Source organism: Molothrus aeneus, chromosome 2, assembly GCF_037042795.1.
Source record: "Molothrus aeneus isolate 106 chromosome 2, BPBGC_Maene_1.0, whole genome shotgun sequence".
Taxonomy (NCBI): Eukaryota; Metazoa; Chordata; class Aves; order Passeriformes; family Icteridae; genus Molothrus; species Molothrus aeneus.
The window spans coordinates 100,465,303-100,480,890 of record NC_089647.1 but is presented as its reverse complement, the minus strand read 5'-3'; the positions used below and the strand labels follow the sequence as shown (position 1 = coordinate 100,480,890).

The following is a 15,588-nucleotide window of genomic DNA, read 5'->3' as shown; positions in this document are numbered from 1 at the left end:
TAAGTGGTTCTCTCTTAATCTAGCACACTTCACAAACACTAAAATTAAACTTCAGAAATTCAAGAATTCAATTTTATAAATTAACTCTTTGCAAATATTGAGTAATATTTTATCTTAGGCACATGGTCTAAAATAAACATATAATTCCTTACTCTTTGAAAGTCTTTCTCAGACTATTGAGGTTACAGTGACAAGGACTGAAACATCCCATGTGTTTAACACAGCAACACAACCTGATAAATCACATTGCCACAAAATTACAAGCATCTACTAGAAAGGCATACTTTTCTTGAAATTCCGCACAGAGAACAACTTGTGTCAGCAACAGAAATAAAATCTGATTTGCTAACATATTAGGTTAATCCATTCTTTTTAAGTAATCTTAAATTTAAATTCCAATATTCACTTCCCCCAGCACTATGTTTCTTCAGTTGGGTTTTTTTTTTTTATTTTCACAACTGACAATCCGCTTTGAAAAGATTCCAGACATATCCTTTGACCCTGACAGATGTTTAGGCTCTTGCAAGCTTTTCTTCTCATCTCTCTTCATAAAAGCATATATAAAAACAAAATCACTATCAGCATTTCTGATCCATGTTTAAAACTGTTTGTTCCTCCTATCCAACAAGCAATGATGACAACAAATTACAAAGCACCATGTTGTTGATGAAAATATAATAGAATCCTTGTCAAATTTTATCACATACAGTTCCATCCACAATTGTTTCACAATAAGCTCATTAAAAGTAAGAGCACTGGTTCATTAGAAAAGCACTAATGAATTATGTAGTTGTTTAATTAGGCCTCCTCTGACAGAACAGAGACAGAAACATAAAACCAACAACACATCTAAAATTTCCAGAGGTGCTTCTCCTCTGTGTCATTTCATGAAAAATGCCAGTTCTTTGATGCTGCTTACAATACACTTAAGAACAGCTCTCAGCTAATTGGGGTTCAAACCTTCCCAGTCCTGCTGAGTAGGTGAACATCTCTCCAGAAAACAAGTGTGTCAGGAAGACCAATGACCACCCTGCTGCTTGGGCCTCAAAGTGATTCTGGAGATAAGAGCAATAATTATAATTGAAGACACTTTTAAAATTTAACAAGAACTCTTGAATTAAGCATCTTTTTAAAAAGTGTATTACAGTACTCACCAGATGTGAGAAAGTTCCGGGATGGGTAGCTTTGATTTTGTGAAAAAATTCTTTGCTACAGAACCTGTTGGGAAAGCATGTCTCATCAACCACTGGGAATTAATTCTCCAAATTCTTCCCTTTTACCAGGTCTGCCATGCCAGAAGCAGACAGTTAATTTACATCTGAGAGATGCTCAGATTAATCAGATGCTCCTATAGATGCTGGACCATTTGTCTCCCACTGAGTAAATGACAGAGAAAGCCAGACAGGGCTGTTGACCTTATTTCTCCATTCCCTCCATATGGGCAAAATAAATAAAGGGAAACCTACTTTAGTACTAGTAACTCTAACCTGCATAACAAGTATGTCACCAATGACTTAATAACAGACACAAACGGCCCTGGTTCACCCAGAAGTCATGTGCACAGCAGTACAGTGCTTTGACATCTGCACTGCTCTCCCAGTGTTCTGCTTCAACCATGACTTTTCCCTGCAGTGAAAATTTTACAGAGGGGAAGAAAAAAAAAAGAAAAGAAAAAAGAAACTGCTGAAGATTCAGCTATCACACAGCTCCTGTCCTGCTGCAGGCATCCTCACTCACCCTGCCATAGCTTCTAGCACCCTTCTCATACTTCTAGTTAACCAACACACTTCTTCACCATCTCATATACACAGGCTGTCAGGGGTACCCTGGAAGCCCTTCCTGGGTACAGGCTACAAATCATAAGAAAACAAAGCACAGACTTCAGGGACAAAAATCCTCTTCCCCTTGGGCAACCACTGGGGAAAGAACCAACACTGAACAATCATTTGTTCTTTGAAGCAAATTGCATGAAGGAGACCTAACTAAGGTGAAGAACTGCTGAAGCAATAATTTCAGTTAGCAGCAGGTCATTTCTTTAAACTTTTAGCTGGATCAAGGCCTCCTGAACCCCAGTGACACAGCAGGGCTCATTACAACTGCCTCAGTTTAAAACCTGTGACATATTCCTTGCCAGACCAACTGTCTGTACGTGGCAAAGTCTCCTTTCACAAGCAGCCTGGACCTTCTATTCAGGATGGAAATCTGAGTATGAGCAGAGCCAACTCAGTATGCCCTTAACAATACCTCTGTCATGTGTGTGCTCTCCAGGACTGTTTCCTAATTACCTAGAGGTCAAAATCTCAGTCCTCCAGAACCATAAACCCTCAGGCTTGACTGCCCAGGGCAGTTAACTGCATGCTTCACTGTCATCACATGGACACTGCCACAGTTCTGCTGGATAAGCCAGCACAACCCTCAGGGATTTTTCAACTCAATATACACTGCAGGTGTGATTCACAAGTACATCAAATGCAGAGAGCTCATTTTAATTTTTACCAAATTGACAACACTTCTCCCTTAGATGTAATTATTTTCCTAAAATCAGGATATTTATTCAGGAGAAAATGTAAGGGCCACAACATTGATTTGAATAGTCTGCCTTTAAAAAGAAAACATAACCAACTCTTACAAATGCACTGCAAGAGACAAAAAAAGAACTTATTTACTTAACACTTTTCACCTCCCAGCCTGGTCCCCCCTCTTCAGTGTGCACAGTGTTTGGTAAAAATTACCTGAAATGAAGGCGTTGAGGTCAGGTTGCAGGGACCTGAACTGGTTAATGTAGTAATCTCGCTGCTCCTCCGTTATCCTCCAAGGGTCATCTGAGTACTGGCTGCTGCTGTCCTGCTGCTCCCGCTCCACTGAAAGAGACTGAAGGGAGGGACACTGGCACCAGCCACAGGGAGGGCACCACAAGGCCACTGGGAACCTCAAGAAACCAGACTCTCACTCTTCTATGTAGAACAGACAAATTTTCAGAAGACAAGAAGCAGAAATGGCCACACTGATGACCTTCCCACTACTTACCTGGGAAAATTGAGGCTATTATTAGGTATCTTTACCCCTGCAATTAAAGGAAGTTTTACATGACCAGTGGTCAAAGGAAATCTGGCTACTGCTGACCACTAAAAGTCCAAGTCATACTTTATTACCTCTAGATTCATTTTGGGGGTCCTTTTTGTCTGCAATGCATTACAGCCCTGAACTGCACACTGAACACCTCAACTGGATGGAACCAGTAAAGGCCCTAAAGCTGCATTTATGCAGCTTTGTGCATGAAAATTTATGTTCGTTATGAAGCTACATATTTAATCAAGGAATGGTGCTGTAACAATGGAAATATTCCACTTCTGGGCCCTCTGCTCACCCCAGTAACTCAGCACTCATTATGCTAAGTCAGGGAGACACACAAGCCCCTAGAGACCCCCTCGAACTTCTACCACTTCCCAAGGTTTAAGCAAAAATCTGCTTTTGGGTAAAGGAATATTCTGGAGGAGAAAAGTATTCAACCCAATTATTTCTTTGCTCTGTCTTTGCTCTCTAATTAACTTTTTTAAGGAAGGCCTGTACCTTTTGCAGGTTGGATGGAGGTATCTACAAGAGGGCTGCCAGTACAGCTGGTGTCTTTGTTAAAATGGAATAAATGAGTATTCAATATTTAAGCCTGCATAATAACAGCTTTAAAAAGGGAGGGCAAGAATGAACAACAATCAGCTGTGAAACCCTTTCTCTGACATACCTATTTCCCAAGAATCAAATGCAAAACACCAGCTCTGAAATACATCAAAAGATCCCTGAAACAGGCAACATCATAAAGCTGTAAATTAATTTTCATTTCAAAGTGCTACACAAATGCACCCAATTTCATTTCAAGTTAGCACAAATTATGTGACACTACCTGTAGATCTCTTTTGGAGGCTCAGGTGACATTTTATTGTGGGTGTGAGGTGCTAAGCACTCAGGAAAAGGTAGAGTCTCTGAGTCTTTCTTTTTTAGGAAAACCTCTCGCTTCAGAGAGCTTTGCCCTTCCTTAGGGCAAACTAATTGTTTGCATAATAAATGCACAGCAGGCATACTGGAACACAGGAAAGAACTGCTTTTACAACCAGCAGGAAAATATAAGACCCATTTTCATAAAAACAAACAAATGCCCAGAAATTAATATGTTCTGTTTAAGGTGCAATTTAACCAACTGGGGTGAAAAACCAAAATATGCAGAATGTTGGCCATAAATACTGTGCATGTGTTATAGATAGCAATCTAAATCAAGAAGGAATCTCTGTGAAATCTCATGTACTTTCAATGAAAATTTTTTACTTTGACTTAGCTATAGCAATTTAATTAATTTCTTTGTTAATTGTAATTTCACCATCCCATCAGCTTTTTTTCCTCATACACCAAAAAAAGCACACTTCAGTCTCTAGTCTAAAAACACCACAGGGAACACTTTTCACTTTCAAAGTGAGAATTTTCTGCCTTTTTTTAAAATTTCTCTATTGTTTTGTTATTAGTATTACTGAAGAAAATATGCAATTCATTACCCGGTTAGGAGTTGAACAAGTGAGTGCAGATTTGGCTCCATAATTCCCTGAAGATGGTCCATCTTGCTGGTGAGTAGAGTGTCTGACTTCATAAGGAGCTACAACAGACATTTAAAATTAAATATATATATGTCAGGATAATAAAAGAATGCTGCTAAGCTAAAGGAAATAATTAAATACCACAAGATCAAGAATGTATAAATGTGAACTTTGTATCTGAGCATCAAAGTCCATTTGGTCAAGCACCTACCAAGTGAACCCACTATCACAGTATCAAAGTCCATTTTGTCTTATGCAACAAAATTCCAGCCACATACTTGTTTTTCCCATTGCACCATTCTTCAGACATTACTGAGACATTGTCACTTATGTACTGCTAGACAACAGAAATCACTGTTCATCGTGTTTAAATATACATTTATACAGCCTGCCCATACATTTATACATTTTATATACTTATAGCCACATTTAGCACCAGAACTATTTTAAGTAAGAAGAAATAATTCATTTGGTCTATAAAAAATACGCTTTGACAATGCTATGAAATAGCAAACCGTTACTTCTCAATATAGTCTTCCTCTCCCTTCCCGAATTTCTGTTGAAATCAAAATACACGACTCACCACTTTGTGCTATTTGGAGAAAAGTTAGTGAAGAAAAGTAACAATTTCTTCTTCTTTTGCTAAAATAAGTCACTTAAGCTCCACTGCAGCAAATATAGTAAGCAGTGACACAACAACATATTTAGGAACAATGTTTTAAAAATAGGGCAAACATGCAAACAAAGAGGCACGTCACTTACAAACCCTTACACAGCTGAGAACTGCTGCCAGCCTATTTCAAATTTACCATTACAAAGTCTGCATCAGATAATCAGAACCTTAAAGACTTGTGAGGAAAAAGGAGTCTAAGAGATCTTAAAACTTTTGATTTCAGGAAGAGCTTAAAATTATGCCAGTAACCCCCTTGTTTTCCTAAGGGGTCTTATCTATTTTTATTCCTGTACAAGTCACTGCTAATTTCAAATTAAAAAAAAAGGAAGGAAGGTGAAAGGTGGGAAACATTTAGATGCCCTCAGAGGGGAGATTTAAGCATGAAGTTTCATGTCTACATGCTTGCTAGCATGAAAAACTTTCAGAACTATAAAATGTACCCAGTCATGGCTGCAGTGCACAGGGCTGTCCCTGAAGACACCCTGTCCAGTTTCAGGGTCAGACGTGCAGCCCAGCCCAGCCCAGCCAGCCCAGGGCAGGGGCACAAGCACCTCCTCCACATGCACTACACACAGCTGCCCTTTGGAGTGTTCTTAAGAAAACTGGAAGAGTTTTAATCTTAAAGGCCAGGAAGAACCAGCAGGTCTTGCATTAGGCCTGGCATTTGGTACAGCATGGGTCAAAATGTTAACTGCTCACTGCCATTGAAAATACATTTGGTTGAAGTATCCCCAGTGGGATTAAAATAGGACTGATTCCTTTTCTGGAAAATAGGAAAAATTGCTTTCTGAAAAATAGTCATTGTTCTGCACCTCTAAGATTTTATTACCCTAGAAATTCAAACAGTTAAATAATTAATTTTGGAAGATGTTGACAGCTGGACTGGACGCTGCTGTCCCTGGTCACTTTGTGTAGCTGCTGAGTCCATGAGAAATTTCACAGAAGTTAAATTTGCAATCAAATTCAGAAGGAAAAAAAAAAAAAAAAAAACAACACTCAAAATATTCCCTCACAGCACTGACAGATCTGGGACAGAGTGCCAGAAAAGAGCAGAGCACCCAACAGGCACACGGTCAGCCAGTCCTGACAGACACTCCCTGCCCAGCTCTCCACAGCACGGGCTCTCTGCCACTCTTCTTCACTGGGGCAGAACATGCATTGTACCAGAGAGCAACTGCACTAGTGTGCTTCTTTCAGAATTAATCCCACCTCTGAACAAGCTGCAGTTTACCTACACAGCAGGGGAATGCCTGTGACTCAGTGCTGGTACAATTTTCAGGTGGAGGCCACTTTATAGCATCAAACACATTCTTATCACAGCTGTACTGAGTTTCAACATGTTGAATGGCTCTTTTGTCACTCATTTGTAAATAAGGACAAAAGGTGAAGGACTAGCATGCTTCAATCTTCACTCACTGCAAACACACTAATGTAAAGCAGGAGAGATGATGGTATACACCAATGCCTCCTATTGCCATTAACTTGGTCACCACATGTTGCAATTACAAGAGCACAGGTGCTTTACTATAAGAGGAACCTGTAAAGCCATAGTTAAACTGGTTTCTGCCCCAATAGCCTCTTATTAAAGTCTGAATGTTTTCCTACTTACTCTAATGGCAGTAAAATGAGGGACAGAAAAATAACCTATGCAGTGTCTAGTTTTTGTCTGAATTGCTGAAGTTACGCTGTTGGACTGCCTCTACACTCTCATCCTATTATTATTTCTGTTACAAAACCAGAGATGATATTATCCATTCCTGCAAAGGATGGTTCACTTCCAACCTGAAAATTAATATCCATCTACTGAAATCAGGAGCAGGCTTTTCTTGCCCTCTAATGAAACCAAAACCATCATGCACTCTGACAATCCTTGCAGGCTCTCTGCCACTGGGGTATATTGCAGAGCTTTGTCAGAGATTAGGCATTAGCATTTGTGAGCAGTCAGACATAAATCTAGTTTAATAGAAAGTGAATAGGAAGACAGGATTGAACAGTCAAAATATATTGATCAAATGATTTTTCAAAACATGAGTCTAATTGAATTTTAAAATCATTAGGCTGATTGTCACTAGCATTTAGAATTTGGATACTTCTGATAAGGGGAAAAAATAAAAAGGAAAAAAGTATTTGAATACAATGTGCATTGCCATTTTTATCCTACCTCCATGCTGCTGTTCCAGCCCACTTCTTGCTTTACCATATCCATAACTTAGGGGTATTCTCTGGTAGGTAGATGGAGAAGCAGGAGGTGAGCAAATTGGAGACATTGGAGGGGACTTGGGTTCCTATTTCAAAAACACACCAACACAAAACACAATCCTGAGACAAAAAATTGTAAGAAACAACCAAGTAATGCTGCAAAGTGGTCCAAGTGTATACAAAATGATGGACAAGGAAGAAAAAAAAACCACTGCAGGCCCTTTATTTCCAAGAAAAGGCTTAAAACGGACAAGACAGGATTTGGTACTAAGCCTTCAAGGGATAAAGCATGGCAGTGCTGTAACAAAGCTTTACAATGGTCAGCTCAATGTGTTTTACTTCCAAAGATGCCTGAAGTAGTATATGTAGAAGGCTCAATGTGAGTGGATAGTTTTGAATTTACATAGTGGGAGCGCATTCTTTGTGAGAGATCATTTTTCATAATAAAAAAAAATTTACAAAAAATTAAAATACATCTCTGGATCAGTATTTTAAACACTGTGGATCTGTAAGTATCACTGGGTAACTATCCTAAAGCTTCCTCTTTCCTTTGATTTACTGAGATTGCTTGAGAAAAGGATGTAAGCCTGGAAGGTTTTATTGACAAAAGAGGAAAATATAATGCAACACAGATAATCCAGATGGAGCCAGGGGTTTGAGGGCAGTGTTCTGCTTGGGTGTCAGTACACAGAGGAGAGGCATAGATGCTCTTCTTCCTGATCCTGTTATTCCACCTGGGTATCTTGTCATCAGCTCCCTCCTGCTGGCTGACCTCGGGCTGGGAACGCCGTTACTGGCGCCAGCACAGCCCGTGATAAACGTGGGCACATGTTTGGGAAGATAAAAGTGCCTCCACCAGGCACTTACAACATGACCTGATACAGTACCAGAGGAGAAGGTGTCAAGCCTGGGGAAAATTATGCAAATCAGTTTTTATGAAAATTATGCAGCGCTGTGAAGCTTCTTGTATCTGAACAACTGCTCTCTACTCTCCTAAATATAGGTAACAGGAATGTCCCTTGGATGCTTCATTAAACTGGCATGTTTCACTCAGGAAAAAAGAAAAGCAGATGTCTTCTGGACTATTTCTTGAGGAGATAAAAATGACCTTACCCCACCCAAAAATAGTGGCTCATGATTGAATACCTTGTCTCCAACTGAGTATTTCTAGAGTGACTGAGGACCATTACTCCACTACCATACTGCCATGGGAAATCACTAACTTTCCTGTTCTCTTTCATAGAGAGATTTCTATTTGCTGCTTTTTCCACTTCCTCTCTGAGAAACAGTGCTGGATTAAGTAGGAGGAAAACACTGAAAGAACTTACACAGAATATTACAGGGCTGACAGCTTTATACAAGCTCATACAGAGAATTTTCTTCAGGGAAGCAACTGGGATGCATCAAAACCAGAAGACAGGCACGATGGGGATTATTTGCACATCAGGAGTTCATCTCCTGTCTAGTGTTGGAAAATTGAGTAAGCCCCTGTGAGTGTAATCATTTACAGAACTGGACCTAAAAGGAGAATGCATAATGACATGTTGGCCTGAAGGAGACAAGGCTGTTACCTGTTTGTCCCCTTCATCTGTTCTTTTGTAGGAATTTTTTTCCAAAGTTGCATGTGGAACCTGAAATTTAACTCCATGGAATTCTGCTGGAGTCCCATAACGTACTTCAGTGTCATTTTTCAGCGCCATAAATCGTGGTAGAGGCAATTCTGTATTAAAAGAGAGAAAAATTCAATTGAGACTACAGAACAAAAGAAGCACTTTAAGCAGTATCATCTTGTAAGACCAATGAAAAGTTTATCTATAAAAGACTGCTAGTTATATTTTGTAACATTTTTAAGTGTGGGACTCCTTTGATTATTTTGTGTCTTAAAAAAAATATGAATGTTACACAAAGCTACATTCACTAGCTTAATATATAATCTTTCCATGCAAAGAGAAAGAAATAAGCCTTGTGCATGTTATTAAAGCAAGCAGCAAACTCATTTCCTGCCTTCAAAACCTTGCCTGTAATGAAAATAATAGTTTCCCACAGAAACTGTGGGACAGATAAATTAATCAGTCAGGATCACAGTATCCTCAATGCTGCCATCATAAAAGGAACAGATCAAAAATGGTAGGGTTCAGAGATCACACCAAGGCCTAGAGAGACAGCTGTGTTAAAAAGTCCCATGCTGCATCTGCTGTGCTGAGCAAGAGACTGACACTTTGTCACTCTTTAAGACAATTCCCAATTATTTTGCAGAAACACCATTTATTTTTGTGCACAGTCACCCTAAAAGATCAATAAAATTAAAATTAACAGAATGCTCAATACCAAGCAAAGCCATCTGTCCATCACCTCTGTAATCTTTTAGACCTACAGTTACAACCATGAGAAAAATAAATGAATTGAAATTTGATACATGTTACTCACTTCTAAAGGTGCTCATATATATTTTCTAGAGAAAATTTAATTAGCACTGGAATAAGTTTTATTGAAATTTTACTGAAACAGTAAGTAAGCAGGATATCAATACAAGGACTGCAAGTACCTGTTTTCACTCAAAGTTGTGGATTATTTACATATGCTGGACTGGTAAAACATACAGAGTAAATCTCAGCCCAGGTTTTTAATTTAGTTTTTTGGGAGTTTTTTTTTGTTTGGTTGTTGTTTTTTTTTTTTTCTTTTTAATTAACATCTTTAAAAAGGACAGCAATGCAAGAGAGAGTGCACAAGGTGTTTGTAAGGAAAACTGACAGGCAAATCCAGGCCACTCCTCTTCACCCTTGGTTCAAACTCCTGTTCCAGCAAGGCACTGAACTGTGCCAGCTGCACCTGACCCCCTGCACCTGGCCAGGAGCTCTGCACCACGGGAGCTCAGCTCACACAGGTCATCATCATCAGTGCTTGCCATTCTGGCCTCCCCTCCCTGGGATGGGGCAGACCTGGGAACCCCCTCCCTGTGCCCTGCAACGTACATGAATTTGACATTTCATTGCCCTTATCAGGGAGAGCAGAGCAGAGCAGAGCTGGGAGCAGGGACCTGACTGCAGAGTTGTGGGTAGGTGCTGCCTTTCCAGCCCTCTCTCTGATCTTGCAGCTGGCTGCATTGCTCCTCCAGGGGGATGGTGCAAGCACAGCCTCAGGGCATGGCTTGAACGCCCGCCCAGGATATGGGAGCTAAGGGTTCCAGCCTGTTCCAGCTCCAGCAAAAAGCCCTGTGTTTTGAAGCCCAAGCCCTGTGTTTTGAAGCCCAAGCCCTGCTGAGGCAGAGTGCACATCACTGAAGCAAGAACACTAAGTTCCAAGTTGCTATCAAGGTTTCATAGCTGAAAGGGACCTGCTTTCTCTCTTTATTGCTTGAGTTAGATAAGATTTTTTCAAGAAGCTTTCTTCTTCACCAAAAATGGTACACTTAATATGACTGTCAACTCACTGGGAAAAATAAAGTTTTAAAATACATCTAATATACATTTTCATACCTATTCACAGTAAGCACTATGATTTTATCTTCACTACCCATTTATTTTGGCAGGATTATTTGCAAAAGCAGACAAATGTTACAATCTGCCCTGCACAGAGGGACTCCCTGACCTGCCCACATCCCCCACAATGTGCCTCCACCAAAGCAGCTATCAGCTCTCACTTTGGACAGCTGTCAAGATTAGAGGCTGAAGGTGAGAGAGAAATGCATCTCCCACACTGATCATCTGTCATTCCTGCTGCTCCTTTGCAATGCCTTTTCCAGAGGGAGATGTCATCTCAGATCTCCCATATCTGTAATTCCCTGCAATTTTCCACCACTCACCTGGAGGATGTAACATTACCTTCCACTCTTTCTCTGCTTCTTAAAATTGTTCAGAGAAACATAAGAAGAAAGAGTTTACCACCATGGAGAGCTGACAAGCATTAAAGAAAGGGAGAAACAAGTGCATAGCACTGCAAGCAAAATTTGCTACTTACCATTCTTAATGCTCTCAATCCGTACTGGGAACCCTGACTGTGCTGCTGCAATTAACTTCAAAGCAATATAAAATTGAGCAGGACCAAAATAACCCACACGCTTGGCTCCACAAACTTCTGTAATCTGAGAGAGAAGACACACATTGTCAGTTAAATGAATTTCACTCTTCCAGATGTCAACATCTCCACATAAACAAAGAAAAAACTTTAAAAACACAAAATGCTTGTTGTATTTGAAGTTTTCTACTACATGTATTTGTTTCAACTCAGAACATTAGTACACCAGAGACAGGTTGGTAGTTGTTACACTTTTCAGAAGCACTGCTGGTTAACACTTCTATCCTACAACAAGTTATGGATTTTCATACTATGTAAGATTTTAACAGCAGGAGAAATTAGAAGTTCTTAAGCATCCTGTCCAGTAAAACATTTCCACCATGAAAATTATACTTACTATTAGCCCTAACAACAACAATTCAGATAATCACCGTAACTGGAACATAAACACAAAAAAAGATCCCAGCACACCACTTCTGCAAACGATTTTTTGTGTGAAAAATTAAGATGGTCTTAGCACTGAAGTTTAAATTCTATGTATACTTCATTACTTGCTTCACTCTGCCACTTTCATGAAGCAGAGCACCATGTTCACACACTCAGACAATGCCAAAACAAACAGCAGGTATCAGCAGGTTTTAAGCATAGGTGCCAATTCTCCCATGCCTGGAGCTCCCAGATGTTCACAAACCAATCTCAGACAAGCACTGGGGTTAGAATAAAACTCCATTTGCCCCAGACATAATAGGAAATTTCAAATTGTTTTCATGAAAATACACCTAGATTAGCAATGTCTACTGGCTGGCGAGGTGCAGCCTCTGTGACAGTCCTCCAGGGGCAACTGTTGCTTCTGGAAAGTCATGTCTATGGATTGGCTCCCAAGCTACAAGAGCATGACAGAAAGTATTAAGTTGCATATAAGCAAACAGGACAAATGAAAAGTCTATTTTTTCTGATTTATTTTTTTATGTATATATACACATACATAGATAGTGCAAAAATGACAAGCCAAAAAATTAATGAAAAAATCAAATCTTTTGGAATGGTAATTCTTACTAATCAAAGACTACTGTTTTCAAACAAATCCCTTCTTCTCTGGATTTGAGAGTTTCTCTCAAAACTGCTTTGACCAAATGAGCTCCAGCTACTTGCTCTTCCTACAAGTTTCAGATTTGGTCACAAGACACATCAAATAGTTTTTTTTCCTCCTACTGCTTGATGGAAAAGGGAGAATGACAAATGCTTCTGGTTAATTTAAACTGTCCTTATACAGACACTCATTCTCTTTGCTCTACTTTTTTCTCTACTACTGTGTCCTTTTTTATTCTGCCCTTCCCTCTATCACTAGCCTTGCTTCTTTTATTTTCCACTGGGAAAGCAAAGCACTTGGGATGTGCCTGAGATGGATGGCTGGGCACACCCTTGGTGCTCTTTCTGAACTCCAAAGCAGGGTTCTTCCCTTGGTCCTGGATGCTCCCAATTCACTCAGTCCCACTGCCCACACCACCAACTCCTGCACAGTCCTTCCCCAGCCAGCAGCCCTGGTGCAGTGATGTGGAGCACAGATGACTGGACTGGACTGTGAAGCAGGAATGTGCACAGCAGCTCACTTCAGACTGCTCCTCATGGGCAAAACCTCCAGGCGTGCCAGGATCTGGCAGCTCTGGGGACAATGCTGCTGTGGCAGGTATATGAGAAGCCGCCAGCTTACCCAACAGCCTGGGGAGAAGCAGATGGAGAAGGGGCACAACCAACCTGAAATTCAATCTGGGTTCACAGCTCTGGTCTGTTATGGGAGATGTTTGTATAAAACATGCCAGGGCTGAACAGGGCAGTTGGAGAAAGCCGGGCACCCACCACAGCCAGGCCCTCCCATGGAGGCTGTGGGTGCTCAGCTCAGCGTGACCCAGGGGCAGTGCCTGGCATGGCTCCTGCTGGGGGGCAGAAATGGCACACAAAGTCCCTGGCTGTGCCTATAGGGGATACCCCATAGGGACTTTTCTCCTCCTGGCCTCTTTTCCTGCCATGGCTGCCCTTCCTGCCCTGCCTATGCTTGCTGACATGGAACAACAGTGTCACCATGATGTGTCTCCTCTCACTGGCTGCTGGAAAAAGGCAATACTGAGCAGCTGGGACTTTCACAGAGATGCTACTACCTTCCTGAGTTCATTTTCCATAAATTTTCTGTACTTTGAAAAATTAAGGTTGCTGAACGCTGCAAATGCTCTACTTGCTTCTCATATGAAAACATGAATATTTTATTCTGAACAAGCAGACTACAAATTTTTATCAAGGTCATCTCACCCCTCAAAAATACACTGATGTTTATCATGTACACACTTATAGCCAACGAACCAGAAACTGCCTCTCTGTAATTTTGCTTTTTGATAACAACAGAAATAAATTTCAGAGACACAAGCTTCTGTTATTTGTGCAACCAGACTCTGAATTTTTGTTAATGGTCCAGAGCAGAAGATGGAAGCTGACAGAGTAGTCAAATTTATTACACAATTAATTGTGGGTATTTATACAGATTAGTTGCAGGTACAGGCATTTACTCACATCAGGTTCCTTGTCCAGTTAAAGGGGAGAGTCTTGGCTTCCTTCCAGCCAGCATTTCACACTATCTGCATCAGAACCCTGCTTAGAGGTGCCAACAGAGCAGCCCCTCTCTCCAGCAACCACAGAAGTTGGTAGCAGATTAGCCTTTATCCAAAAGTAAATCCTCAGAACATGCTGCCTGCTCAAATTTCCACAGCAGCTTAAATTGAACACTGCATTATTTTTTTGTTTCCTGGTTTTACTTTTCACAGGGTCAGTGCACATAGCTTTTGATGGGCAGATTACACTTACATGCAATTCTGAAATTAAGCTAGTTTGTGTGATATACTATTAGGAGCCTCCCAAGGTCCATCCAAGTTAAAGGCACTGCATATTAATGTGATATGGTAATTTTTCATTTAAATCCTTGAATCTGTTGTCAGTTTGGGCTGCATGCTTTTTAGCAAGCCAACAAGAAGAGAACTGGTATTTTCTGCTTGTGCATTGCTAAACAGACACGTGTATAAATCAAAACAACTTGGATGCCTTGATACTTCAAAGGATTTTAATGCAAAACTATTGACTGTCCATTTATATTACATTTTTTCCTTTAATTCTCCAGCAGAAAACTCTAATCCTCCAGGGATAGCAAAATATTGAAGAGAAGTGTAATGAAGAATGTATTGGAAATAATTTTTCATGGTGGTGGGTTACAAATGTTACTTGCCAAATCTAACCTCAGGACAACAAACAGAGTTAGTCCAAAATCACACAGAATCACAGAATGGCTGGGGTTGGAAGTGACCTCTGGAGATCTGTGAGTCCAATCTCCTTGCTCAGAAGATCAGGATCATCTTGATTGAGCTGATTGTACAGGATTGAACACAGGAAGGTTCCAAAAATGCCCAGAGAAGGAGAATGTGCCATTCCCACAGTAAAGAAATTTTCCTCATATTCAGAAGGAACTTCCTGTGTTCTACTTTGTGCCTGTTGCCCCTTGTCCTGTTGCTAGGCACCAGCAAGAAGCCCAACTCCATCCTCTTGACACCTCCCTTCAGATACTTACAGAACATTGATAAAATCCCCTCTCCATCTTCCTCAGGCTAAACAAGTCCTGGCCCCTCAGTCCCCTCCTTAGAGATGCTCCAGTCCCCTGGTCATCTTTGGAGCAGTGATGCTTGAACTTTAACCACTTGGATCCATCCATACTGTCTGGACCCCTAACCTATGGGATTCCTCCAAGCAGATCCTTGGAGAGGCCAAACTTAGCTCTCCTGAAATCCAGGGCTGGGATCCTACTTTTTGCCCTGTATCCTCAAAACAGGTTCTTGAACTTCATCATGTCATGGTCACTGCAGCCAAGGCTGCCCCAACCTTCACATCCCGAACCAGTCCTTCTTTCTTCATTAGCACAAGGTGTAGCACCACACCTCTCCATGCTGGTTCCTCTACTACCTGTATCAAAAACTGATCACCAGTGCTCTGCAGGACCCTCCTGAACTATGTGCCCAGCTGTGTTGTCTTTCCAGAAGATACCAAAGTTGAAGAAGGTGGTGAAGGCTTATGATCATGAGGGTACTT

The 15,588-nt window shown here is 40.7% G+C and overlaps 1 protein-coding gene across 1 annotated transcript in view; it reads right to left on the bottom strand.

The window, feature by feature from the left end:
* The window catches only part of REPS2 (RALBP1 associated Eps domain containing 2), a 96,170-nt gene that overhangs the window by 50,895 nt on the left and 29,687 nt on the right, over positions 1–15,588 (bottom strand). Inside the window, exons 2-7 of the mRNA XM_066545393.1 lie at positions 11,410–11,533; positions 9,024–9,172; positions 7,415–7,538; positions 4,542–4,639; positions 2,733–2,871; positions 1,155–1,218 (exon numbers count right to left, since the gene is read on the bottom strand). Coding sequence (XP_066401490.1) covers positions 1,155–1,218; positions 2,733–2,871; positions 4,542–4,639; positions 7,415–7,538; positions 9,024–9,172; positions 11,410–11,533 — 698 coding nt within the window. The remainder of the gene's footprint in view (positions 1–1,154; positions 1,219–2,732; positions 2,872–4,541; positions 4,640–7,414; positions 7,539–9,023; positions 9,173–11,409; positions 11,534–15,588) is intronic.